Source organism: Cydia pomonella, chromosome 10, assembly GCF_033807575.1.
Source record: "Cydia pomonella isolate Wapato2018A chromosome 10, ilCydPomo1, whole genome shotgun sequence".
Taxonomy (NCBI): domain Eukaryota; kingdom Metazoa; phylum Arthropoda; class Insecta; order Lepidoptera; family Tortricidae; genus Cydia; species Cydia pomonella.
The window spans coordinates 14,506,749-14,533,809 of record NC_084712.1 but is presented as its reverse complement, the minus strand read 5'-3'; the positions used below and the strand labels follow the sequence as shown (position 1 = coordinate 14,533,809).

At 36.6% G+C, this 27,061-nt stretch overlaps 1 protein-coding gene across 4 annotated transcripts; it reads right to left on the bottom strand.

Annotated features, from left to right (window-relative positions):
- Positions 1-1,604: 1,604 nt before the first annotated feature.
- Positions 1,605-27,052, bottom strand: LOC133522208 (lysophospholipid acyltransferase 6). Of its 4 annotated transcripts, XM_061857445.1 has the most exons (11): positions 26,678-27,050; positions 26,414-26,541; positions 24,154-24,293; positions 23,040-23,117; positions 21,484-21,575; positions 10,316-10,560; positions 9,915-10,041; positions 8,744-8,964; positions 6,593-6,793; positions 4,863-5,014; positions 1,605-1,986 (listed from the first exon to the last, which is right to left on the bottom strand). In XM_061857445.1, exons 2-11 carry the CDS (start codon positions 26,495-26,497, stop codon positions 1,818-1,820), a joined length of 1,509 nt encoding a protein of 502 aa, XP_061713429.1. In that variant the 5' UTR covers positions 26,498-26,541; positions 26,678-27,050; the 3' UTR covers positions 1,605-1,817. The 4 variants fall into 4 exon arrangements, with proteins under 4 accessions (XP_061713429.1, XP_061713430.1, XP_061713432.1 ...); XM_061857446.1 differs by lacking the exon at positions 24,154-24,293 and having other exon boundaries at positions 26,678-27,052; XM_061857448.1 differs by lacking the exons at positions 24,154-24,293; positions 26,414-26,541; positions 26,678-27,050 and adding an exon at positions 24,387-25,146.
- Positions 27,053-27,061: the final 9 nt, after the last annotated feature.

The following is a 27,061-nucleotide window of genomic DNA, read 5'->3' as shown; positions in this document are numbered from 1 at the left end:
TCTTATTCGTAAAACGATATTCCTAAAAGCATAAAACAAGTTGTGAAAATGGAAATTCAATTGTGGCATTGTGGATAACGGCAAGCGAAGATTGAAAAATGTTGGACAACACGATTTGACAAAGTACATTGCTATAAAAATTAGAAAACTCAAACAATCTCTTTTTATTTTATAGTATATTATATACAGAAGATTACAAAATAAAATAAACTACTTCATAATTAGGCAAAGAAAAAAAATACCAGATAATTTACTGCCACTTCTTTACTGAACCACCCCTTAAGTAACAAGAAGAAAAGTTATCGTGTGGTGGAGTGAAAGAACTAAACCCGGGATAAGTTTTATGAGAAACAATATTAACAGGAGTTACGAGTATGTATGCTCGATATTCGATATTGAGTTGACTCAGATCTATGGAAAAAACATGCTAAGACAGAAACAAAAAGGCTTGTTGTTAGAGTAAATCAGGTGTCAACTTGTGTACTTTTAAGAAAGGGATAAAAAACAAATTAACTAATTGAGGCTTGTACAGTTTTGTGAATAAGGGGGTACAGTCAGCATCAATAGTCGCGGATGAAACAACGCGCCAAAGGTATCTGACATCCCTGATAATAACTTTTCCAAATATAGATAAATTTCTAAAATTCACAATCAAAAGTATATCTTCTATAGTCTTAATTGTTCTACATATGATATCACTGTTTGTTAAGCTGTTATGGCATGGGAGATACTTATGATGCGTTGTTTGATCCGCTACTTTGATGCTGAATGTACAAGTCTTTGGCGCTGTTGTGTATTCTCCAAGCTAAACTCACCAAAGAGTAAAAGGCAACAGCAAAGCAAGCCAAAAGGAATAAAATCAAAATATACTATCTCAACTTGCTGGCTGTACTTTAGTACCTACAACTCTTAAAAGGATTGTACATACATACTTATTGCATGTCTCAAAACAAGAAAACTTTGTTGATATTGTTGATAGAGTAAATGAACTAATCTCGACTTTTTTTATTGATAAATTATACTACTCAAACACTTTACGTAATAAATATAATGCAAGGTAAAATTAAAAATGAATAATTTATGCCCATATTTAGAGACAGTACAATATAATGAAAGTAAGACCATACTTTTGATGATAAAAATAATAAATGCAATATTTGAGTCAGAACAAACGTCTTATTACTTTACTTCAAATACATTTTATGATACAAAAATAGGCATTTTTTCTGTTATCATAGTCATGAAAAAACAAAAAAATATATTCTGCCAGTGTTCTTAAGCTCAAAATAATTTTTATCAAAAATATATTTAACAACAGAATATTACCTACTGTAAAAATTTCGGAGCTATCGTGTTATAGAACTTTTTTAACAAATAAGTTCAGTACCCCTAGTGTAACTAAATTCGATTTCCAAACGTGACGTACGCGTTTGCGTTTAGTCTCATTTTGTATTGGATTTCGAAAGAGCGCGCCAAGCGGGACGTTTTGGAAACTCAAAATCCTATACAAAATGAGACTTAACGCAAACGCGTTCGTCACGTTATGATGTCGATCAAAGTTACACTAGGGGTACAGGTTAGGCAAGTGAAACAAGTGCCCCATGATTATAATGTATAATTCTGTTTCCCCAACTTCAGGCAATGGAAACACATGTTTCTCTTACCTGACATTAAAATAAATAAAAATAAAATAGTATGTCATTAATAACAGCAACTTTCATAAATTGGAAGCATTATTGACAGTCAAAGTATTGCGAGACTACGATTTTTAATTATAACTCTTCACCTTTATAAAATAGACACCATTTATTGTACGTTTAATTTATTTTTAGTTTACCATTAGTATCTCCATTAGGTTCATGAATTTCTTTACTGGAGTTGGAAGATTTTTGTGAAAGCTCGGAGTTTACAGGAGTGGCACGCGATCGGCGTTCAGGAATCAGGAGTGCGCCGAGGGCAATGAAATGCAGGGAATAATACAGTTTCCTGAAACAATAGTACATTACGATACAAGTGCGAAAAATAGGAAATTCGAAACGAGTGGCGATAAATTAAAACACGACCGAAGGGAGTGTTTTAAATCGACACGAGTTGCGAATTACCTATTCGCACATGTATCGTACAACGTTTTACAGTACATATGGCCCTTTAAATGTTCGACACAGTAACATAATATGCTACTTCTCGCACTAGTGCTATAAAGTAGCCCCATATGTACTGTAAAGAATATATTAAGTGTCAGAACAATTGTGTCTGTGACAAACCTTGAAAAAAAAAAGTACATTTCGATGCTAGTGCGGAAAGTATGTCATTACTTCATGAGTACCGAGATATCTTGCCACGAGCCGTAGGCAAGTAGCAAGACTCGGGACGAGTGAAGAATGACATTTCCGCACGTGTATCGAACGATGTTTTTTAATACAGTTGCGAAAAAATAAGAAAAACAACAAGTACATTTTTATGCATGTTCACAGAAACAATGGTAAATATAAAATATTATACTATTATTACCTAAGTATCGTTACTTACGATTATTTGTGTATCATATATTTAAATTATATGAAAACAATATCGAATGTTGCCTTTGGAAACTTAAAACAATGTTACAGTAAGAAAAACGCCTCTGCTTTGACAAGCGTTTCGGCAGCTATTCCGTTCCATTCAGACAACTTATTAAGAACGGTTTCTCAATATAAAAAAATAAACGTGTTATAATGATGAAGAGGTAAGTAATAAAATATGAAATATGCGTATATTTGTTATTTTTACATTAACAGTAGGTTTTTATGTTGATTATGACTTTTAAAGGAATCTAACATGAACACTCATCATTCATCAATGAGTAGTCATGAATTGTAACAAGTGGAAAAGTAAAAAGCACTAGTTCGCGAAATCCAACTTTCCTTAGCACTTACCACCAGAGATGGGCATTAATCGATTAACTTTTTAATCGACTAATTAATCGATTGAAAAAGTTAATCGTCAGAATTTAATCGCGATTAATTTAGTCGAGATTAAAGTACGATTGAAATTTAATTATTCGCAATATTAATCGATTAAATTTTACGATTAAATCTCAATTGAAAATTGAAAGGCGGTCATTTTTGCACGTAACAAAAATTTAAGATGTTATTGAAAAATACAGGGCCCATTTTTCCACAGGCACTTTTTGTATGAAAATTTGAGCCCTCAGTGATTTTGTATGGACGGTGCTTTATGGGTATCTATTAAGGTTTATGTTGTCTGATGTTTATGTGTGCATGTAGGTTTTTTTTTTACTTTGTTTATTTGGATACCTAAGGTTGTGTGAATCTGCAGACATGTGACATTTTTGTAACTTATTGTCACACATCAGCAATTATAATTTGGAGAATTACTATTGAAAGACTTCTTTTCAGATTATCATCCGTAAGATTCATAAAATAGCAATTAGAATTATAAAACCTACCACAAATAGGCGTACAAGAACTGGGCTTATTATTTTATTATTATTATTATTTTATTTGATACTAGCAGCTCTTGGAGCCGATTCGTGTATATCGCAGCACTTGTGTTTATTAAGCACTTTTTAATGTTCTAAAATGTGTATCTAGTCTCTTTTTGAAAGAGTTCACTGACGGTGCACTAACGTGAGAGTCAGAATGGCGGGTGTACCTAAATAAAATCAAATGAAAAGCATACCATATTTTTGTACCTAATTTGTACTACTTAACATATATAAAACACTATTTCAGATGAATCAGGAATCTTCTTTTTTAAAGTCATTAAAAACATCATATTTAATGCTAAAATTAATCGAGAGAAAATTAATCGAACTAAGTAATCGATTGAAAAAATTAATCGCCGGTAATTAGTCGACGATTAATTTAATCGTGATATATTAGTTGGATTTTTTCGACTAAATTTAATTAATCATCACTTTTTTTTTTAATACTACGTCGGTGGCAAACAAGCATACGGCCCGCCTGATGGTAAGCAGTTTCCGTAGCCTATGTACGCCTGCAACTCCAGAGGAGTTACATGCGCGTTGCCAACCTTAAACCCTCCTCGCCCTCGTTGAGCTCTGGCAACCTTACTCACCGGCAGGAACACAACACTATGAGTAGGGTCTAGTGTTATTTGGCTGCGGTTTTCCGTAAGGTGGAGGTACTTCCCCAGTTGGGCTCTGCTCTAGATCTGGAATGACATCCGCTGTGCTGTGCTCTACCACACAAAGCGAGATGACATTCACAATGCCCATACCTCTCTTTTGGACGTAGATAAAGGACGTACCCGAGTCCTATTAATCGTTGCTCGCGATTAAGTCGGTTAATTTTAATCGTTACTCGTTAGTCTATTACATTTTGGCCATCTCTGGTTACCACCACTACTGGGAAGAAAATTCCCACCATATACCAGTGGCAACTACTGGGTTTTTTTTCGCCGACATAAGAGCAATGGGGCATACTTTAGAGCAACTTGTCTGCACCCACTTTTTTAAACTTGACTGTCATACATACTCGCAAAAAACAAAGTTCGGCCCCAGATGTAGCAGCACGAACGGCAGGGTTGCGTACGTCATCGCTACACGCGTTGTAACGAACGTCATCAAGTCGTAGAACAGTTTGTACTTTTACATACCCGTAGAAAGCCAAACTCTGCGCCAGGTGCAGCAGCACAAACGGTACGGTTGCGTACGTCATCGCTACACGCGTTGTAACGAACGTCAGCAAGTCGAAGAGCAGTTTGTACTTTTACATATCCGTAGAAAGCTAAACTCGGCGCCAGGTGCAGCAGCACAAACTGTACGGTTGCGTACGTCATCGCTACACGCGTTGTATCGAATGTCAGCAAGTCGTAGAGCATTTTGTACTTTTACATACCCGTAGAAAGCCACACTCGGCGCCAGGTGCAGCAGCACAAACGGTACGGTTGCATACGTCATCGCTACACGCGTTGTAACGAACGTCAGAAAGTCGTAGAATAGTTTCTTCGGCCGGCTACCCATGAACAACGGGCGCGCCACTGATCGAATCTGAAAGCACAAAAATATGTCTATATTAGGGCGAAGCAAGTTTGTTTTATTACGTCTACTTTATTAAAATGTGGCATTAAACATTTAGTAACCTTTTATAGGTTCAGGCCATAAAACTCAAATAGATTACATACTGGCAGAGAGAAAATAATTAAGATATTTTAAAGTTTCCAAAGTCATACCTGGAGAGGCACTTGCAACACAATACAGAATCCTAGTAGCTTGCTTAAAGCTACCAAAACCATTAGAAAAATCTCAGCAGATAAAACGCCTAAAATTAAATGGGGGCAGCTATACACGCCCAAAGGAGATGAATTTACCAAATTTTACTTAAAGATGAAGTACTTGGAAGAGGATCTGATAACTGACCCGACAACAATGCGGAACACTCGAATTTCGAGAAGTAGATCTCAATCGCCAATAATTCTGGGCATCTTAAAGTGCAAACTTAAAATTGACAAGGACATTGGGTCAATGTCAAAAGAGGTAAACGATGGCAAACCCCACAGCTCGAGGATGACTGCCATGCGTATCTTTGTGGAAAAATACTGGTCAAACCATGAAAATGTACACCTGGTTTTTATTTACCTTAAAAAGGCTTTTAACGGGGTTCCAAGAGATCTAGTCTGGAAAGCAATGAGACAAGGAATACCGGAATATACGTAGGCAATGTTCAGGACATGTGCATTCGTACTACTTCGAATGTAAGACAGACCTGCATTAATGTACGGGGCTTAATTCTGGGCTATAAAAAAGGCGCTCGAAAATAAAATAAAGTTCACGTTGCAGGGATGAAGTTGCTGAGATTAGCAGCAGGCGTAACAAGACTCGATAAAATACGAAACGAGTATATCAGAGAAAGTTAAAAAGTTGCGCCCATCACAGATAAGACCACTGAAAGCCGACTTAGACGGTATAATAAGACGTCCCGAAGATCACGTTGAAGAAGAAGGCGCTGGCAATACTATGCACCAGAAGAGGCAGCGGAAGACCTAAAACCACGTGGCTGGATACTGTAACCCGCAACTTGGAGCGAGCCCAACTTACAGATGCGACAACCCAATAGACATACCGTCACGGGGCCTTAGAACGAGGACGGCCGACCCCAAATAATGGGATGGATGGGAAGGACCTTATTAAAAATTTGCAAAATAAGAATCCTAACTCCTAAGCTATAGTAGGGACTTATTCAGTTCGATGAGATTTAATCATTTCAGATTCAGATTCAATTTTGTTTATTTCATTTGTACGGCTTAGGAAGCTATGAGATAACTTAGGTGTTCGGTGTTTTGTTTATCTTTCTGTCTGCCACAGGTGTTTTTAGAAGTAAATAAGTAATTTCAATAAGTTGACGTCCTTTAAGAGTTTTAAAGACCTTGTTTGAAGCTGTACCTTATGTACAGCGTACGTTTCTACGTAAAGTGATGGACACCTACGCAGCTTACGGCGTCAACCGGAGACGAATACCTAACCCGACGGCCACGGAACGTACGCTCGACGCTGACGTCACCCGCTATATTTGTTTTAACCAACGTATTGCGATCGGCGTTCGTTGCGTGGCCCTCGGGTAATGCTTACCTTCCTAGCGGCCACGGTGAACACGCCGCCCGCGAGGAAGGTGAGGTAGTAGCCGGGGTGGAAGCCGTGCCACACGGCCGACAGCGCGTACACGCGCGCCGTGCGCCACGCCGCGCCGCCGCGCGAGTACGCCACGCAGCGCAGCCACGCGTTCGTGTTCTTGTTCCAGCTTGCGATGGCGGTGCGGAAGTTTTGGGCGAACTAAAATAATTTAATATTATTATTTTAACACGTTTCATTTGAAGTATTTCCGTTTCTTAGGGCGTAGTAACGCAGGATGCAGATGTCGTCTGTTAATAATGTGATAATACTGATAATCCCATTTCCATCTCATTGAGTAAATCTACAGTTAATAACATGATTAATGGCAAAGGTTTCTACGACATGGAAAATTCGAAATAGATGCATCACATTCTACGTAATTCGCAAGGACAGTGGGAACAAGTATGTCATCAAATTTCTAGCGTCGGCGACGTCTGAAGATTAAGGGTGCCTTTCGACCAGAGATGTGCTATGCTTGCTGTGCTATGTTTTCATACATTTGAAACGTAGCTGTAGCTGCATAAAACATAACATAGCACATCTCTGGTCGAAAGGCACCCTACTAATTCATTAAAAGTTCAGGTTCTCAGTCAAGCTTCTGACATTCGGCCGAGCTTCCTTCGGACTCTTAAGAGAAAATATTTGAGATAAAAACTATACCATGTTCATCCCCGGGGCTCAAACTATCTCTATACCAAATTTTAACTAAATTGGTTCAGCAATTTAATGGGTAAGAGAAATTAAAAAAAAAAGTTTTTTTTTTTTATACATTTCGTATGTTTTTACTTCGGAATGGTTGTGATAGGACAACGCATAAGTAAAACTAAATATGAATTCTTAAACCCAGGTAGGTAGGTATATTTGCATAAGTAACTACCTAACATAAGACTACATTGAAAACTGAGGTTATTAACTTCAGTGTTCTAATGAAAATCATTGTCCTTGGCATCCAGTTAAAAGTTAAAAAATGTCTGAAGTTTGTTATTGCAGGGTGTCTGCATTGTGTCATATATGCTTCAATGTAATTAAAATTAAACATTTGACATCGCTGGTTTATGTACAGAATGTATTGCATTAATAAATAACTACATATTAAACATTTGAAGATATAAGTACCTATATGTATAAATAAATAACAACTCTGTTTACTTAACTATTATATATCTGTATTAATATATATAATTTCTTGGAATTTCCAAAGCATAGGCTAGGTAGTCATTGCAGTCACTAATAATGACTGAAAGACTACTCTATCGTGTAGATTGTTTTCTTCAAACACACTTACAAATATACACGTGCCTATTTTGTGAAGAGTATAACAACTAGAGATGCCACGAATATTCGGCAACTATTCGGTATTCGGCTACTTTGTCGAATATCTGTTGCACCTGACTAAAAAAAAAAATTACTCAATAAAAATACCCAAAAACTAGGCATATTTAATATTTAGAATGTATTCTTGGAAAGTTATTATACGAATACCCTTTTGTGAGCATTTGTTGGTTACAAAATATTTTATTTTTATCATGGGTCTGAGTTGATTGACTCTAACTAAATTAATTAATTCTGTTCAACAAAAAATATATCTTAGCAAACGTTGTGCTTTGTTGGTTACCAGTTTTCATAATAATCGTGACTCAAGATGTTCGCATGTCATGCTGAATATTCGGTGCTGCGGTCGAGAGAGGGGCCGAATATTCGGTATTCGGCTAAGACCACTATTCGGGGCATTTCTAGTAACAACCGAAATAGTCTTGAAACACTGAACTACACATCTATTGTTTGACAATGTGACCCATTTAGGTCTGCCGTCTCTCGTATCCACTTCGCAGTTGTAACAAATCATCTTAGAAACGGTGATACTCTTTAATGAAAGTTAAAAAAAAACCTTATTCCACTGTAACAAGGTATCTTATATGTTAACAACAAAGCTTGCCTCAAATCCAAACACGTCCATGTTAAACATCTTGTCCCATAAACGCGTGCCGTCACTCGTATGTGCCAATTGAGTCATGTCCGTTGTAAAATGCCTTGAAAGCCGAAACTCTTTCCGATTCCACACCTTATTCGACTAATATAAGGACTACTATAAGCAAGCCCAAAGCTTACCTCAAAACCAAACACGTCTATGTTAGACATCTTGTCCCACTTAGGCGTGCCGTCGCTCTCGTATCCATTGAAGCCCATCCCACAATTATTACAGATGGCCTCAGAGAGCAGCCAAGCGTGGTAGTACTTGCAGCGAACCACGAGGGTCGAGAGATACGCGTACCACAGGAGGTACAGCGCCGACCATGAGCGTGAGACCTCGGATGTGGGGTCGGTGAGCTCTGAAATAAAGATGCTTTAATGATGTAATGGTGCCAAAAAGTGTATGATGTATTTGATATGATAGTCCGATAGGAGCACCAATAGGAACGTGGGTCAAAATTCTTTTCATTGTCTTGTTTTTTGGCCCCGAAAACATGTGACGGATTAGAATATTTTGTATGAGATGTGTTTTTAATTTTTCTCACGTAAAATATAATCTACAGCTTAAAGGACATACGTATACAATAGCACTCGACTTTTCTTTATTTGATATAAGACATAAATAGATACAGGCGTGTCAGAGTGGCCAGAAACAAGACAACGAAAAGAATTTTGACACACGTACGCCATTCGTGTATCATATCCTAGCACGTCACAACAGCCTCGCACAGCTTTGGAGGATAGGTTTAACAATTACAATTAGGTACAATAGGTTAACAATTTTTTGGTAATAATCTTCAGCCACCGTGTCCTAAAAGACCTTCTTTTGCAATCTATTATCAATAGACAAATCTTGTTCAGGCAAATCAAAACTTCGTTCGTTCTGGCACTAGGTTTTAAGTAATACCCCCTTACTTAGTTAGGTCATTAGTTCTGTCAAAAAGGTTTTGATTGATAAAAAAGCTATCGGTACAGATCCCTTATTATTCAAACGCATGGGTTGAAAGCTTATTAATGCTGAGTTACTTACAATATAATTTAACGTAATTTGCAGTCTCAGTTTTGTATAAACCGATATAATATTCGAAAAAATGTTATAAAAACATGCAAAAAAATACGCGACCTGTTCAAGGTGATTTTAATCCCTATTTATTTATTTTTCTTTTTTACGTGGTTGAATCTTACTTAAAACAAAAGCCGGATCTTTTATCTTTCTGATTGTGATAGTGGCGCCCCTACGCAGATTTTCGCTTAATATGTCCAATTTGGGGGCTGCTAGTTTTTTTTAATAATTTATCGTGGAACTAACCTTCGAGCACCGCTAATGGGTATTTTTTCGCCAAAGTCAAGTACAACAGCGCAGCCGCAATGGAGCCCATCAGCTTGTACATCACCGCTCTCCTAGGTGACGGTTCGTTAGCAGACTTGCTTTGCTTCTGAAAATTAACATATTGCTTTTAGTTAAATTTTGTGGCCAAATGTCGAAAAATACAACACAGTTTAACTTATCAAATCAGAGGAATTTTATTTTGTATGTTAAGTGACATTATGGACCAAAGCCAAAGTGCAGGTTAAGTCGTTGATTTGGGCCCTAAAATTAATCTATACTTGACTCAAAACTAGAAAGTAACCTTATTGACAGGTCTCACAATTTTAGCGACGGGCAACAATAATTAAAGGTCATTAAAATCAATGTATCTGTATATGTACCTCGTCAATTCGAGCGCCTTCTATGAAGTTAATATAATCGGTATAGAACACTACTGGCCCACACATCAACGTTTGGAAGGCGAGTGTAAACGCGAAGTACTCGAGAGGAGACGGAATCTTATCGATTTTCTGTGCGAGTGAAGAGTCAGGACTCTTCGTGTTCGAGTTGATTTCCTTCTGGGTTAGATTGTCCTGTATCGAGTAGGCCAGGGAAGTAACTCTCTGTGTTATTACCATTAACGGCCCTGTAAAAAATGTTTGCTTTAAAATTAAATCCCCGAAAATATTCAGCATAAAATAAATTGTGACAGCAGAAATTAAAAGGTGAGAGTCAGAATGGCGACCCGTACCTAAATAAAATTAAATGAAAACCATACCATATTATTGTACCTAATTTGTACTTTTAAGTACCTTCTTTAAAAAAAAATGTACCTCACGGTACTTAAAGTTATCACCAAAAAACAGTACACCCGCCATCCTGACAGCTGCCATTCGGCGGGTGTACTTTATTACGCTATATTCCCGTGGTTATTGCTAAATTCTATAAAAGCCATATTTGTGTACCTTCATATTCAATTATAATATGAGCCATTTTCTTTGTGGTTTCCAAGTTTTACTCATTTATATTTTGCTTGCTATTACACTTTTGCAGGCGTTATAATTTTTAAAGTTATCGATTCATTTTAAAGAAAAAACAAGTCTCTGGCAGCGCAGGTGTAAAGGGGTGTAAGTTCCACGTAACACTTATGCCCTTATACACCTAAACTGCCAGAGACTTGTACCCTTTTTCACTAGGGCCACAGAATTATTTTTATTAAGTCAGGATTTAGTACCTTTAACGTTTAATCTGTTAAGTTCAAATAACTCAGAAAATCATCATTATTATTTATTATTATACGTTTTCTATAAGCTAAAGCTTCATTACATCCTATCAAGGACCTGCAATAATAAAAAAAGCGGCCATGTGCGGGTCGGACTCGCCCAAGAAGGGTTCCGCACCATTTATGACGAATTAAAAAAAAACTACTTACTAGATCTCGTTCAAACCAAGTTTTATCATTCTCTTATTTTAGAAGTTACAGGCGGGGGGGGGGGGGGGGGGGGATTACAGATTTTACCACTTTGGAAGTGTCTCTCGCGCAAAGTATTCAGTTGAAAATGATTAGAAACCTCAATATCAGTTTTGAAGACCTATCCATAGATACCCCACGTACGTATATTTTTGATGAAAAAAGTTTTTTTGAGTTTTAGTTATAAGTAAGGGGACCCCCAAAATTTATTGTTTTTTTTTTTTCTATTTTTGTGTGAAAATTTTAATGTGGTAAGCAGAATACATCTACTTACCAAGTTTCAACAGTATAGTTCTTATATTTTCGGAAAAAAAAGTGCCTGTGACATACGGACGGACGGACAGACAGACAGACAGACAGACATGACGAATCCTTATGGATTCCGTTTTTTGCCATTTGGCTACGAAACCCTAAAAAGAGGTTCTTTGATGAATGGTCTTGTCAGGGTCAAACAAAAAAACCAGCAAGCGGTCAATATTTTTAAAGTCATTTTTCTATAAATCGATTTCATATTTTTAATAAACAAAACACAGTTTATAAACTCTGACATTAATGACATCTTGCATTCTTCGCCAGCTTATCGCGCATTAATAGTTCTTTGTGTTTTGTTTAACGACGACGGCCATCAGCGAGTTCAATGTGATTACATGTCAATGACAGGATATTGCGTACCGTCAAACGTGGCAACTACCACATTTTTTCTCAAAAACTGAAATATGATTTAGAAGAAAATAACTATAATGTAGTAAATTGTATACGATGTGCATATACCAAAGACTCATTTTTTGTGACGTCTTGTTCTCTCTCCAAAAAATAATATTTTATCGAGGGAAAACGAAACACAGGTAAAATTGGTACCTACATGTTATGCGTTGTGCATCTTTAGTTAAATGGGTATATTTATGCACTTTTTAACATTGTACACTATAACAAAAATTTACTCACTTGCAATGATAACAGTTGAAGCACTGTGAAGAAAATTTTACAATGTGCAATGACACCGAAAACACGCGTAACTCCTTGCCAGATTTAAGTGGCTATATTTTCATCACTTTTAATGTCGCCGGTGTCAAATAAAAATATATCGCCTGTAGTGTCTAGTTTTTAAATGCTAACTTCTTTATCAGGAGGTTTCTATCAGCTATTTATATTTAGCTATACCATTTTTTGCCACCAAAGGTACACTATGGTAAAGTTGCTCACATAAGGTATTGTTGCCACGTTTGACGGTACATATCGTATTAACGTTCATTATTATTGGAGGTTTACCATATTATGTGTTTTTTTGTTCCCGAAGTGGGCGAATGCTTTAACGAACCATCCCCTTGCCAAGGGAAGGCCATGATGGGGGGGGGGGGGGGATTGTGTGGAACTCGCTTCTCCTGTCCCCTTTCTCCTGGTGAAAGGGGGGGGGAGAACTTATAAAATATCCCAGTAGTTACCATCAAACCGAGTTGGTGGTAAAAGGTGGGTTTTTTTCCTCAGTAGTTACCACCAAAATGTTGGAGTTCAATACTAATAAAAACAGTAGAATTAGTATAGTATAAATATAGAGTGCTTTAAAAAATAATTCCCAAAATTCCGAGTAGTTACCACTGGTAACAACTTGGTGGTAATAACTCATTTTAAAACGACATGCTTAAATTACCTACATGAAACATCTACGTAACTAAACATCGTTGATAATCGTTGCAAAAATTGTTAGATAAATAAGTTTTTTGTCAAAAAAATCCATTTTAATACAAGATTTTATCAAGACAATTCTAACAAACACAATTAGGTTGAGTTGTTTTATCACAGAATTCTTATGGCCACCTCCTGTCTCCATCATCAGATCGCCTTGATGGAATCATAATGTGGCAATGTCTCCAATTTGCATATGTATACAAATTTTCAGCTTCATCAGAAACCGAGAAGTGGGTCAAATTTAACTTGCAAAATTTGACCCGTACAAACATACCAAGTTAAATAAAAGCTTGTAAGAAAGATTTGCATGTAAAACTTCTACTCGCTCTAATTTCCTTGTATTACAATTTTTAGCATCGTAAACTAGTACCATATATAGATATATGTTACTTGAATGTTTATCTTATATCAGGATGACATTTTAAAATTAGAGCGTAACTTGGATTGTATGGCGGCGGCTAGATTCATATGACTCCTACCTTGAGGCACAGGGTACACTCTATTAACGCTTCCTCAGCTCTAAATTGAGGAATTAATACCCGGACTTAACTTATGGAACTCTCCCCGCGAACTCGGATTATGCCTACGAATCATGGCCCGCCGGCGTTACAAAAGCCAGCCAGTTGGTTGCCACACGCGCTAACGCACGCACGTCACCGCGTGCTCTAATATGACAATGCTGATACGAAAGAAATGTCTTCGAGTCAAGTATATTATACAATATGACAGAGACGTATAGTCTCCACGGTTAATACATTAAGTTTGGAGATGTATAAGGTCCCCACGGTTTGATAAAAATAATAATACACAATAATAAGATTTGGAGGTGTAAAGGTTCTCCAAATGTCAAAGAATAAAAAAAATAAAAAAATGTATGAAATACATGTTTCACGTCAAGAGACTGTTAAGCTAACAATCTTAAAACTAATTCTACAGAATACATAACTACTATGTATTTAATATGTCAATGTCATCATCAAAATAACTAAAACATAACAAACATTAATACATAAGGTTGAACAGCTAGAAACAACAGCGCCATATGCCTCTCCGGGACACTGCACGCAAAACTATTACAGGTACTTCTTTGTAAAATCATTTCAAGCGTAGACAACCCTAGCATTGTGCCTTTGCACGCGGTGCGGGGAGCGGTGCGGTGAAGGTCACTGGTATTTGCGTTTTCTTTGAGAGATAAGTATCTGTTCGTAAGATATAATCTGTGCCCGGACTGTAGATCGATGCATCTCGATTAACAAAGCTGAAGTTTTGCGATCTGTTTGTCTGATGTCTAATTGTCCTATCAGGTACTGATAGAAGGTACATGTAATATAGATAAATGCTTCTCGATAAAACGAGCTTATGAAGAAAGCCGCCTAAACGTTAACTGGCGCACGCGGTGGCAGCCCAATATCAACCTTCGTACATTGCGACAAGGTTCACTATGACCCACAAAGTTAACACGTTCACTGCCAGGAACCCACCAGGTGGGCGCTCGTAAACTTTACTCGGATGCCGGACAACCCGCTGCGGGAGTTCACTTTATACACAGCTATAGACAACTAACGTCTACACCAAAGAACCCACCTGGTGAGCGCACATCTTCACAGGCATATCGCAGGGTTGACACCGACAGAGATTTATTTACTTATTACCTATAATATTATTTATAGACAATATAGACATGGATCAATTACTTTTTAATATCTTAAATTACAAATTGGAGACTAACCTATGTATATGCACGACCCGATAATCCCCGTCAAATTATAATTAATTTTGGCTGCGGATTAAATGGTTTAATTTATAATTACTTACATTAATAATTCCTTTGTAAATGCATCACGTTGTGAAGGGCGTGAGTAGATCCGTACTAACAAAATAAAAGTACTAGGATGTTTGACTATGAAACTTAGCACAGCCCTGGCGCACGCAGGGGCGCCCGCCTGGTGGGCGCTCGGCGTACAGTACTGGTTTAATCATAATGTGAGTTTGCCAACCCGCACGGCGGGCGCTTATATATATATTACCCGGTTGCTGGGGTGCCGTTTTTTGTCTGGCAGTGAATGTGTTAACACATTCACCGCTTTATATTAGTAGCAAGTATGCAAAATATCGCCCCCCAAATGTTATAGATTTTGGTAAAAAATAAATAAAGATCTTTCTCCAATATTTTTTTCTAGGTAGCCGATTTTGACGTGCGTCACATGTCACATATATTGCGCATATAGTAAATTATACAACATCAATTATAGGACACATTTCGATACAAAAAAATAAAAATTCTTTTTTTTTAAGTACTTTTACGTCAGCGACACCTCCAAGTTTTTCTTCACCAAAGCTAGCCTCTTTAATAAGCTACAAAATGAATGTATTTACTTAATTTTATCTGTGGTATAACAGGGTGTTTTTTAATTGAATACGTTACATCACTATACATTTTCTTTACCCGCTAGCTTAGCGGTAGCTTCAGTCAACACATGAGGGATCCATCGCGCTACAACCTTTCTATAGCCAAGTACATTTAGATGGTTTTCAAGAGTTGTGTGGCTACAATTAAGTCGTTCAGCCAATTCTCGTGTGGTTGCATCTGGATACAACTGCTGTTCGCTACGCAGAGCGTCATCATTGAGCTCACACGGTCGACCACTACGAGCCCGATCTTCATGGCTGGTATCTCCGTCAGCAAAGCGTTTGTACCAACAGCTCACAGTGACGTGGCTGGTAGTACCCTGACGGAATGCAGCATGCAGCGTTGATATTTTCAGCTGCCTGGCGTGCGCTGTTATTTTTTTGAACTCGTATAACATTAACACACGAATTCGTTTTTCCTCCATTTTGACTATTACTACTTTAGTGCGGAACCGTGCGCGTTTATATACCCTTCAGGCAAAACTTTCCAGAATGTTCTACAATGTTTTAGTGTTTTATTGAAATTAAGTGTTTTACAAGTTTGGAAACATTTAAGTGTTTCATTATTTATTTGCCAACCTAATAGAAACCAATACTTGTTATTTAGATATTACGTAACAAAAGGTGTACAATTTCAACATTTTTGCTCTAAATACGTTCACCTCATCGTAAGACGCTCCACATGTTTCGAAGATTCTCTTTACGGAGCTTTTAGAAAGTGACGTAGTAAGTATTAGTAAGTATTGTGTCAGTTGTGTGCAATCCGAAATTTGACAAATGTAACACAGAGGGTAGACGCTGCCTGTGGTGAGCGGCCGTGCTTTGGCCCGCAGTACACGGCGCGCTCTCGACCAGTGAAGGCAGCGAACGAAAAAAACATAGAAGACTAACGTCAAACAAAATATCAGCGTAAAAGTGGCCCCACTATTAAAACACTCATAACGGACCAATTGCAACTCGGGTCTTGTTTTCTTCGACGTAACTTCGTTTGACCATGATTAGTCAATTTAAACCACCCAAACTACGATTGGTGCATTATAAAATAAGGCGCTGTGATTGGCTGTAGCGTTGACACTTGAAAATACATGACAATGGAAACCAACTCGAAGTAGACGGTTTCATGCGATATAGAACGTTTTAAATGCAATATTTTTGTATGATACGAGTAATTTATTATTTTATTTTAAAGTGTATTAATATACAGGCAATTAGGCCTCCGAACCAATAAGTACATTGTATCGTTCATCTTATAGGGCACCTGTGATATTTAGTTAAGTGGCACAGAAATAAGTCTGATAGAAATTAACGTAAATTTGAATGGTCAAAATCGGAAAAAAAAACAGCTGGCATTTGGGATTTTTAAATTTCGCTCTGATCAAGATGAAAACCGATATCTGAGGATCTGAGAGGCCTTTTATTATGAATTTGAAATCAAAATATAAAAAAAACCACAGGTTTGAATTTCAGAATTTTTCATTCGATCAAGAAATCAAAATCGATTTCTGAGTATCCGAGAGGACCTTTATAACGAATTTTAGATAAAACATGAAAAAAAAACGCCCGCCATATTGTATTTCAATTTTCATCTTGATCAGAGCAAACATGCAGAAATCGTATTAAAAACGTCGTAGGAATATTTTGTATGGGAAAATATCATTATTATTTTTACTATTTTCCTCGCATTCTTTCCATATTTTTTCACCGTTCAAACCGTCCCTGGACCTAGAAATATTCCAATATCAAAATTAGCCAAATCGGTCCAGCCGTCCGCGAATTTAACGAAAAGTTATAAATAGCAGCGAGATACCAGGACTCAGTAAAAATGTACACATAAAAAAGCTCCACCTACAACGACGATTCGTATTTACTATCACGAATTTAAATTATCAAACTACGACCTGCACAAATTTAAAAAGAAAGTTTCTTAATATCATCGATTGTTTAAAATGCATAACATCATCCCCATAGAAAATCTGTTTTGATCAAGAGAAATGAAAATAATATGATCCTAGCTAAACTATACGTGAAAGGTAATCCCATATGTTTTCCAGTGTTTGTTGGAACGATTAGCACATCATTTATCAGCATAATAAGGCATATGTCTTTCATTAAAGATATAATTTGAATACTTAATACTACGACTGTGACAACGGGCCGCCATTTGCGAACTAAATAGCTCCGCGGCACAAAGTTGACGCCCCGCCCGCTTCGGCACAATGTGTGTGGGGTCATTTTGCAGAGCTAGTTCGTCATCTATGTTTATTATCAATCGCTGAGTGAAGGAGATTCGTTGCTCCGTGAAGTTCGAGGATCATTCGAAAATGGATAGAAGCATGTCGAGCGTCTATTCTACTTATTAATACGTGACGTGAGTGACCCGTTTAAAATAATTTCAATATGTTCGAGTAGGGTACCCTCCTTTTCGCATAAAATGGATTGTCATATTTTCGAGTCTCACCGGAGTTTTATAATTAACAGGGAGGTTAAATAAAAAATCTTAGTTAAATGCATTTGGAGAATCTTGAGGTTCTTATGTAAAACTATTTAGAAAATAAAATATGGAACCCTAAAAAAATGATGGTCAAAAATTAAATATATTGATGTAAACTGTAATGCGATAACAATCAGAGACATTGTCAAGACATTTAAATTCATGTAAACATGCGAATCATACGAGTTTACAGACTCCACAAATTGTTAATAAATAACCGGCCAAGAGCATGTCGGGCCACGCTCAGTGTAGGGTTCCGTAGTTACTCTTCCGTCACAATAAGCTAAACTGGAGCTTAAAGTATAGTAAATTGTTAACCAAGGGATGAAACGGTACCTTTCACCCGAGTTAAACAAATAGGCAAATTTGCATAATCAGTACCTAATTAAAGTAAGTCTTTTTACTATGAAGGGAAAACTTTTTGCGACAACTCAAAAACAGCTAAACTGATCATGTCCGCTATAGTTTTCATTTAATGTCTTTCTTAAGCTCTACTTCCACGATTTTTTTTCATATTTTTTTGGACCTATGGTTCAAAAGTTAGAGGGGGGGGGACACATATTTTTTTTCTTTCGGAGCGATTATCTCCGAATATATTCACTTTATCAAAAAATGTTTCTTGAAAACCCCTATTAGTTTTGAAAGACCTTTCCAACGATACCCCACACTCTAGGGTTGAAGCGAAAAAAAAATTTCACCCCCACTTTACGTGTAGGGGAGGTACCCTAAAAAAAATTAAATTTTTAGATTTTATTGGACGACTTTGTCGGCTTTATTGATTTATATATGCATGCCAAATTTCAGCTTTCTAGCACTAACGACCACGGAGCAAAGCCTCGGACAGACAGACAGACAGACAGACAGACAGACAGACAGACAGACAGACAGACAGACAGACAGACGGACATGGCGAAACTATAAGGGTTCCGTTTTATGCCATTTGGCTACGGAACCCTAAAAAATACGATGCAAGAGAACAATGACATTTATTATCTTCTTAACCTTCTGTTCACTTAGGTATTTAATAATTAATAAAACATAGATTTTCCTTCAACTAACATAATTTTATTTATCAAGATGAGTTGCCAGAAAAAGCGCTGAGGTACTTACTAATTAACGATTTTGGATTGGACGTTTGGAATGCGGTTAGCTCATTAATATGTATGGATGGGTATACATCATGGGATATTTTCTACCGGAAATTATCTCTTGGAAAGTTTTAATGGTTCTATGCGATTCAAGTTACAAGTAAAAGCATTTAAACTCTGTGGAGAATTATTTAAGCGGTTTATTATTTACCTACACTTCAGCTTCATTCATACTGTTGAATCACAAACTAGAAATTATTTTTATTAAAATCTCATAGCATTTATGTCTATGTGTTGACCTTGTTGTGTAAAACAAGCAGGTGTTACATGGTTTTTTAGGGTTCCATAGTAAACTAAGATACACTATGGCTGCTTGTTAGCTTAGATACCCTTACGGCCTGGCCACGACTTCAAGCGGCGGCGCCGGCGAATGGCTACGTGCGAAGTGCATGGTGGGGGTAAGTAAAGCGATCCCAGCGCACAAGGTGGTAAAAATTTGGACTAATTGAAGATAGCGTCTTTAACATTTCGTACAAGTTATATGGCTCGAAATGAAACTTTAATTTATGATTACTCCTGAAATATTCATTTAAATTGTATGGTGTTAGCCTGTAAGGGACTATTGTAATCTGTATGAAATGCTAAATATAAGCAACGTATTTAATTCGATAATTATTAATACTGTATTCGTGTAAACAGCTTTGCAAATGCCACATATTATACTTTTTCTAGAAGTTAAGAATGGGTATAGTAAGTTATCCTTAAAAGATAGACATTCAACATCACGGACTTTTTGTAGACCCATGAAAGAGAGACAGCCCCACCGTACATTGTGTTGTTATAGCTCAAACGGATAAGGCAGCGTTTTCGATTAAAGCTCCTAGCCAGCGTGTTTTTTCCCGACAACATCGTTATATTTCAACCAATTTACACTAAACTTTCCTCAAGAATTTCTCTATTGATAGATGAAAGTTGTATGAAAATCCGTTCAGTAGTTTTCAGTTTTGGAACTTTTGGAGTAGTTTTGTACGATGTAGTTAATTGACGTTTTCCCCTAGATTGGCGGATGATAGGTTGCGTGAAAGTCGTGCACATAGCGGAGCAGCGGCCATAAGTGGGGAGGAAAGGCCCGTCGCTGTTTCTCGATCCCACCTACGAGGGCTACGAGGGTGGTTTGATAGACAAGCAACGTCAATTACACTGGTGACAGTGTACATTGAAGGTAATACTTATTTTGTATCAAAAATAGGAAGTCTAAACACTTCACCATTTTTAGGGTTCCGTACCCAAAGGGTCAACTTTCGCTGTCTGTCCGTCTGTCACCAGGCTGTATCTCATGAACCGTGATAGTTAGCCAGTTGAAATTTATACTAATAAAAACTTTTTACAAAGAAAAAGTAAACCGACTTCAAAAAGGATAAAATAAAATATTATCCTTTTTTAAGTATATGAGTTACCAACTGATATGTTTGAAGTCGGTGCCAAGCCAAACTTTGAAGCATACCACGATGTTGGTGCGATTCGGTAAGGATGCGGCCATATAAATATAGAAAGAAAGAAAAATACTTCGTCGGAGTAATCGGTGTACATACATTAAAAAAAAAAAACACTACCGAATACAGTACCTCCTCATTCTATGAAATAGAAGTCGGTTAAAAACAGAATATGTAAAATAAATATTTAAGGGGAATACCCATACAACAAACATATTTTTTTTTGCAATTTTTATAAATAATGGTACGGAACCCTTCATGCGCGAGTCCGACTCACTCTTGGCCGGTTTTTAAAAGTAGCTGAACATATGTTGGTTAGTTAGAGGAGTACAGCCTACATTTCACTTTTTTCCTCATGTTACAGGCCACACCCGGTATAGTACAAAGGTGTAGAATTCAACTCAATAGTTCCCGGTATTTTATTTTAGAAGTAAAATTGTTACCTATGTGTAGTGACCTTACGCTCTTCGTTAGTTCGTAAGCGCTTCATAATGCGGTATACATATGTTTAGTCTGTTTTTTAAAGTTTTAGACAAATGATCTTTGTTTAGCACATTGAACCTACAGTGTGACATTGTTTAAGTTTTGTATTATAAACATAGGTAGGTAACTATTTTCAAAATTGTTACATGATAGTATTACGAATATTACGATTAGTACATTTTCAATCATCATCATCTTCCTCGCGTTGTCTCGGCATTTTTCCACAGCTCATGGAAGCCTGGGGTCCGCTTGGGAACTAATCCCAAGAATTGGCGTAGGAACTAGTTTTACGAAAGCGACTGCAACTATAAATCACCCTTAACAACAACCGGCATATAGTATCTTACCTACAGTTTGCCTAAAAATAAAAACGTAAACGTAACGTCGAGAACGTGTGTTATACAAAAGTGGCATATCTGCCAGTATTATGTTATCTGTGGCGTATTACCTGTTATGTCCAGTGTGTAGTCAGCCGAATGGTAAATCTGTCGATGTAAGTGTATACAGGACAGATAAAATATCGACGCTGCCAGAATAGAACTGAAACAAAATTATTTTGTGGAGTTATATAAGTTATATAGAATAGAATAGTCATTTTAATCATCAAATTTAGAAGTAGAAAAACCAAAAAGGACCTAAATCTCTGTACATCCCTATTACTTTATTCACGAATAAAAATAAGTTCATTTCTGGAGCGGAATTAAAACTTTACAGGGTTCTTTAAGAGTCCGCAGCTAGCTCTTCTCCATACAAACGTAGTTTACGCTCTCATTGAGAGGGAAGTAAACCACGTGATCCTCCATACAAAAAGAGAATACCTATTTCCACTTCTAAATATTTTAAATTCTCCATGGTTTTTTTTGTATGTCATCGACACAATGAAAACCTAGTTCATAGGTTTTCCTTTTTATTCAAAATTTGCAATACAATTTTTTTAAAGCGAAACCTAGAAATAATTATGCTGAAGTGATCGACATGAATTTTACGGATACACACGCACCGATATTTATTCCGGAGTCATGGGGGTTTTCTATGTATTTAAGTATTTATAAATATGCATATATATATATTGAGCTTACTGTGGGACTTAGTCAATTTGTGTAAGAATGTCCTATGATATTTTTTTTTTTTTACATTTATCATTTTCTATATTAACAAATGTGTGTTATGATATATTTGGTCACTGTTGCCGTCAACATCTATTTAATGCTGACTGTACATACAAACATTGGTGCGAGCGAGATTGTGTTAATTTGAAAAGTTGGAGTGCCGCTAGACAGTAGGATAGCTGCTAATTGCGAAGTTGCATCGATGAGTAGGTGAATGACGTACCTACTCGTATCTATGTATTAGTCACCGCTAGCCTCATCTTGTTTGTGGCCGGCGCGAGTACTTTATTACCTGAGCTGAGGGCCTACCGCGAACCTCTTGTGTTGCCTCTGTTGCACTTGTAAATTTGTACGTAAGTGTGACAGGGAGGCAACACGTCGAACGTGGTACGCGGTAGGCCATCAGAGTTCAGAGCGGTTTAGCAGTTCAGATTACGCAAACAGTTTACAAGTCGACGGCATGCGATAATTTAAAGAAAGGGAAACTAATCTTGTTTTTTATGGTTTAGTTTTGTAATTAGAAGCGCCTAAAATCTTACTTAGTGGGGTAAATACTTTTTCTTGTCAATCGTTGGCAACATAACGTTACGGTCGTCTGGGTCACTCTTTGCTTTGTGGCATTTAAATTAACCAAACATGACCAAGCTACCAAGCACGAAAACATAACGCGGTACAAGAGTTCTAGCAAACTGTATTACTGTTGTCGCCTGGCTGACGGGACACAAGAACAAAAAATTGTTGATTCACCCAATTATAAAATGGATGTCCGGCCGCAATTATCCATTCTGAATATAAATGTATTACTGACATAGTAAGACAACTTGGCGACAAATATGTTAGTATTTATCTAAGTCATTTTTTTTCTTGTACAATAGAAACATATATAGGTACTTACTTTCCAACGAGATGATGTGGTATTGTCTTCAACAATGTGTAACTTAGCATAGCCAGAACCGATAAGTGTATTGACTGCCTGAAAAAATGATCAATTTATTTCCTGAAAATATACCAGCGACCCTGACTCATATGATTTTTAGAAATTACGGAAATGATTTGAAGCCACTTTGAAGCGTTATCTAAGTATAGCTTTACGAGATAATCTACTATAGTGAAATTAAGTCTACTTAGATAAGGGGATCTTTATTACCGTAGATAATCGACGCAGACCCTAAGTTACCAAGAAGCCAAACTCTCTTTTTTCAGATACCCAGCATATAAGGTAAATGAACAGTACTTGGCCATAATGGCCATGCCATATCAGTAGATAAGCATCTTTAATATTGATTCACAGCAATGAAGGTGAGTAAGATGACATACGGTTGGCAAAATACGAAATTATCGTAACCTATGTCGCATTAACGTAAATCTGAAAGGATTTAAATCTGCTGAAACGAATGAAACAGACAATGATCTTTCCTAGGGACCAGTTTGGTCAGTTTTTGCCTACCTGCCACGTAAAAACTGACCAAACCACGTGTGGAAACTGCTTTAACTGTCCCTAATACTACATTGTTTACAGCAGCGCTAAAGACCCGCTTGACCCGTCATTATACAACCCGTTACTTACAATACAAGCAACTTGAGCCAGATATGGAGTTTCGCTTCTTTGTAATGAAGTCTCGCGATTATGCAAGGACATTCAGTCGTGACAATAGTTTATGTTATGGCTAATCTTTCAGGTATTGTACACACTGACTAACTAGGTATTTAGAAAACTACTTATATTTACGTAAATTGTCCGTATTTTTTTAAAAGAAGAGCGATTAAGGTAAACCCTGAAAAGAAATATGTACACAAACAAAAAAAAAGATTTGGAATAGATTATTCTAATATCGACCCTACTATCGTGACAAGAAGATCCAAAATGTAAAGGATGTTTGTGGAGCATGTGTGTGACCATTTTTCAGAATTTACCTTAATTAGGTTAAGTCAGGCAATGAAGATTGAAAAGCAAATAAGAATGAATGATAAAGTTACATTATTAACGTAGATCAAATATGAAAACTTACTTCCCAAAGCAAAAATATCCCATTATCAGACCTATAGTAAGGCACACAGAATGACGAAATTCTGGCGAAGCAAGCTTCAATGGTTTCCGAAACAGTCTGGCCAGGCATAGTGCAGCTATTTGTGCGATCAAAAAATTAACCTAATGGAAGGAAAATATGATGTTACTGAACATATGATGAAACTAATAAAGTGCTATAGTGAAATAATAAATAAAAGCTAAATATCTTGTCACCTACGGAGATGCGGAAAAAATCAACTAACTAGTCCTATTCAAGCACCGTAATATGATAAATTAAGAGTATAAAGCTGGCGTCTTGGCCGTACCAGAGTGCGAAACGTATTGTACACCAATTAGAGTTAATGTAACCTTTGGCTGCAGCAAGAATGAAGTAGGATACAATAGCGCGACGCGGCATAGTCATAAAATATAAGTACCTATGCTTTAGTCTAATTTATTGCCAAGAATAAATCAGAAAACTCAGAGAAGTGCTTCCATACCACCAGTCACATGATGCCTTAAAATACCTTCTTATTTAGCGGGCTGTACTGTCTCCAATCTGAGTAATGTGCAAACGTAAATATACAAGGTTGTATGCAGATGCTTCGAAATTACCGTGGACGTTAAGGTCTCAGATTTTATATGTACAAGAAATCTGAAGCGATTTTGCAAAATTCAATAACAAAATGGGTTAAATAGGGGATGAATGATTGTATGGGGTACTAGTTTTATTTTATGTTAGGAAGTTTAAACTTAGTATTTTTTTTTTAAAGCAACCAATGTATTTTTAGGTTTTTTTTAATTCAGTCTATAAGGGGGATAAAACGGGGTTGAAAGTTTGTATCAGAACGATTTTTTTTTGTGAGGGTCTTGGAACTTCGTAGATAGAGAATACTGGATTACAAGAAAAGTAATTCCAGCATCTTTGAAATTTCATCACTTAACACATTCACTGACAGACAAAAAACGGCGCACTACCCCAGAAACCGGTGGTCTATAGCTGCGTACAAAACAACCCGCCCAGCGGGTTGTCCGGCATCTGAATAAAGTTCATGAGCGCCCACCAGGTGGGTTCCCGGCAGTGAATGTGTTAAAGGCGTTTGAAAACCGCCCAAGAGCATGTCAGGCCATGCTCAAATTAGGATTCCATAGTTAGCCATCCAACACAATAGGCTGCCTAGAACGGCGGCTATTAGTTACGTATTATTTTGTAATAGTAGTGTATTATGGACATAACAAGCAAAAGGGAGTACCTACCTTTGCAGTGCTTTGTACGTCCTTTAACTAAGGGACGACATTATGCAATAACTCAAAAATCACTCTACTTTCACGATTATTTTCCTTTATTTTGAAATCATGGTCCAAAAGTTATATGGTACATACTTTTTTTCTTTTGAGGATTATCCCGAAAATATGCACTTTACCAAAAAAATGCTTGTTGCAGAGTTTTGAATGCCTAATATAGAGATAAAGTGAAAAAGGTACCCTAATAAATAATAATTTTCTAGTTTTTGTTTTACCACTTTGTCTGCATGATTGAGATATATGTTCATGCCAAATTGCAGATTTCTAACACTAACAGTCACTGAGTAAAGCCTCGGAGTCCACAGACATACAGACAGACGGACAGATAGATGGACATTGCGAAACAATAAGGGTTCCTAATTGCCTATGGAGCTCTAAAACAGATTAAAAGTTTGCATCGGGAACAAAAATGTTTTTAACAGTATTTTAAGCTTCACAGAAAAATACCATATTAGATAATAAGAAATGTGATTTCAGCATTTCCAAAAGTTCATCCCATAAGGCGATGAAAAAAGGATTGACAGTTTATACCAGGAATAAATTTTTAGAAGTGAGGAACTTGAAATATCATAGTAAGACATTGTTGCAGACAAGTGTCAAAATTACTAACCCAACTGCTATTTGCTGCATTAAAAAGGCAAAAGAATTTTACTTAGCACTCAAAGATTACTTATTGCTCTCGGAGCTCTCTCAAAGCTTATTTAATGCTTGAAAAAAACAACATAAATATGTTTCCTTTCAAATAAACTTTTTTATACATATTACTTGTGGTATATTGTGAGTAATATTGGAGGTTTCATTAAAATTATTGATGTATGGTTTTCCATGAATGTAGGCAATTATGCAAACAAAACAGGGAACAATGAATGAAACCTACACTATTCTAAATTACCATTAAAAAAATCAAGACTAATATCGCTACATAACAGAATGATTTACTATAACTTTATACTTACAAGATCCAATGGCAAGCCAATTTTACTAGCAAATCCCGTAAATAGTTTACTGCCGTCATAATAATCGAGATACAGCGAAGTCATCTTTGTAAACAGCTAAAATAAAACTATTACTTTCACTGTTGTGCCTGAAACCAAACAAAATAACGATTCATTCATTGTGAAAACTGTGTCATCTGGACTAAAATAATGCATTAATTTAAACAAACTTAACATAAATATTTTCTATAGCAATTGTTTTAAGACATCAAATAATATTCGTACCAGATTAACATGAACGATAGTAAATATACAAAGTATTCTTCAACATTCACTTTTCATAACATTTCACAACAATCGTCGATCGACTTCGAAGACTATTACTAAACTTGGCCAAATATAAATTTAATGAAATAGGTACAACTTGATTTACGTCTATCTCGTCTCGCTCGATGCTATATCTATACATTTACATTTACCTAATAGACAGCTTGGTGTGTTGACTGTTGACCGTCAAGCTGTCAACATTTTTTTTTAATTATAAAGCAGTAACCACGGTCTTCAGCCAAGTACAGCAAACTCTGAATGAAATTTTCAGCTTCTAAACAAATAACTTAAACAGTTTCGTTTAATTTTGACAACTTATTGACATATTATTGTCAATGCATG